The following is a 927-nucleotide window of genomic DNA, read 5'->3' as shown; positions in this document are numbered from 1 at the left end:
TAAAACAGCAAAAATAATTATTATAAATATTGGATAGTATTTAATAAATTATTGAAGAAACTAACTTTATTTTTAAATAAAGAATTCTTTAGAATTTTATTTCAGAAATGGTTTATAAAGATTTTGTGCTAATTTTTATCAGATTCCTTTAGATTTTGTGAACGTGCTCATTGAATACCCTGCACAATTATTATTTGAAAAGTCTACAAAACAGTTTTATTCATTAAAGGTATAAGTTTGGACACTCCGGGACAAATGTTCAGATTTGCAATACCGCAGGCCACCACAGCCGAGCGACATCTCGATGACGCCAAAATTCTTCAGAGGAAAGATAACGGAAAGTTAAGGTAAGATAACGTGTATACAAATAATGAACCTATTTTGATAGTTTCTGGAATCTGACCTAGGCCCCATTGGGCGCCTTGTACTTCCTCCCATTAGGAGATCAATCCACCTGAGCCGTTAACCAACCTATTACCCCAGATTCATTCAAACCACAGTATACTAATCAATAAGTAGGGAAAGTTACGTTTCCCGCCTCTTCCATATTTCCACCATTTTGTTAGCGACTGACAGTTATTACGATTTCCGTTCTCGTATTTTAATTCTTGCATCTAATATTGTATACAGGGTGTTTCTAAAATTGGGTTCCAAACTTCTGCTGCGTTTATATCTCATTAAAATAAGCCAAAAAGTTCCTATTAACATGTGCCCTAAAACGCACCCTTAGGAAGTTATAAGCCCTTAAAAGGGCTCAAACAAAACTTGTTTTTTTTCTGTTATTGACAAAACGGTCGCAAATAAATAGAAAAAAATGTATGGGTCTTACATAACTTTTTACGTTAAATAACATGGGCTACTCCGTTTTTCGACATGCAATCATATGCGTCCCATTTAGGTTGGTGAAGGGGGTTTTCGGCCCGTAAT

At 34.8% G+C, this 927-nt stretch overlaps 1 protein-coding gene across 1 annotated transcript in view; it reads left to right on the top strand.

The window, feature by feature from the left end:
- Nucleotides 1-230: 230 nt before the first annotated feature.
- Nucleotides 231-927, top strand: part of LOC108915216 (acidic leucine-rich nuclear phosphoprotein 32 family member B-like) — a 10,100-nt gene continuing 9,403 nt past the window's right edge. Inside the window, exon 1 of the mRNA XM_023456299.1 lies at nucleotides 231-347. Coding sequence (XP_023312067.1) covers nucleotides 256-347 — 92 coding nt within the window. The 5' untranslated portion in view covers nucleotides 231-255. The remainder of the gene's footprint in view (nucleotides 348-927) is intronic.

This window comes from Anoplophora glabripennis, unplaced genomic scaffold, assembly GCF_000390285.2.
Source record: "Anoplophora glabripennis isolate ALB-LARVAE unplaced genomic scaffold, Agla_2.0 scaffold1364, whole genome shotgun sequence".
In the NCBI taxonomy this organism is placed as follows: Eukaryota; Metazoa; Arthropoda; class Insecta; order Coleoptera; family Cerambycidae; genus Anoplophora; species Anoplophora glabripennis.
Note: the sequence above shows the minus strand (reverse complement) of the source record. Positions and strands in the feature narration are given on the sequence as shown.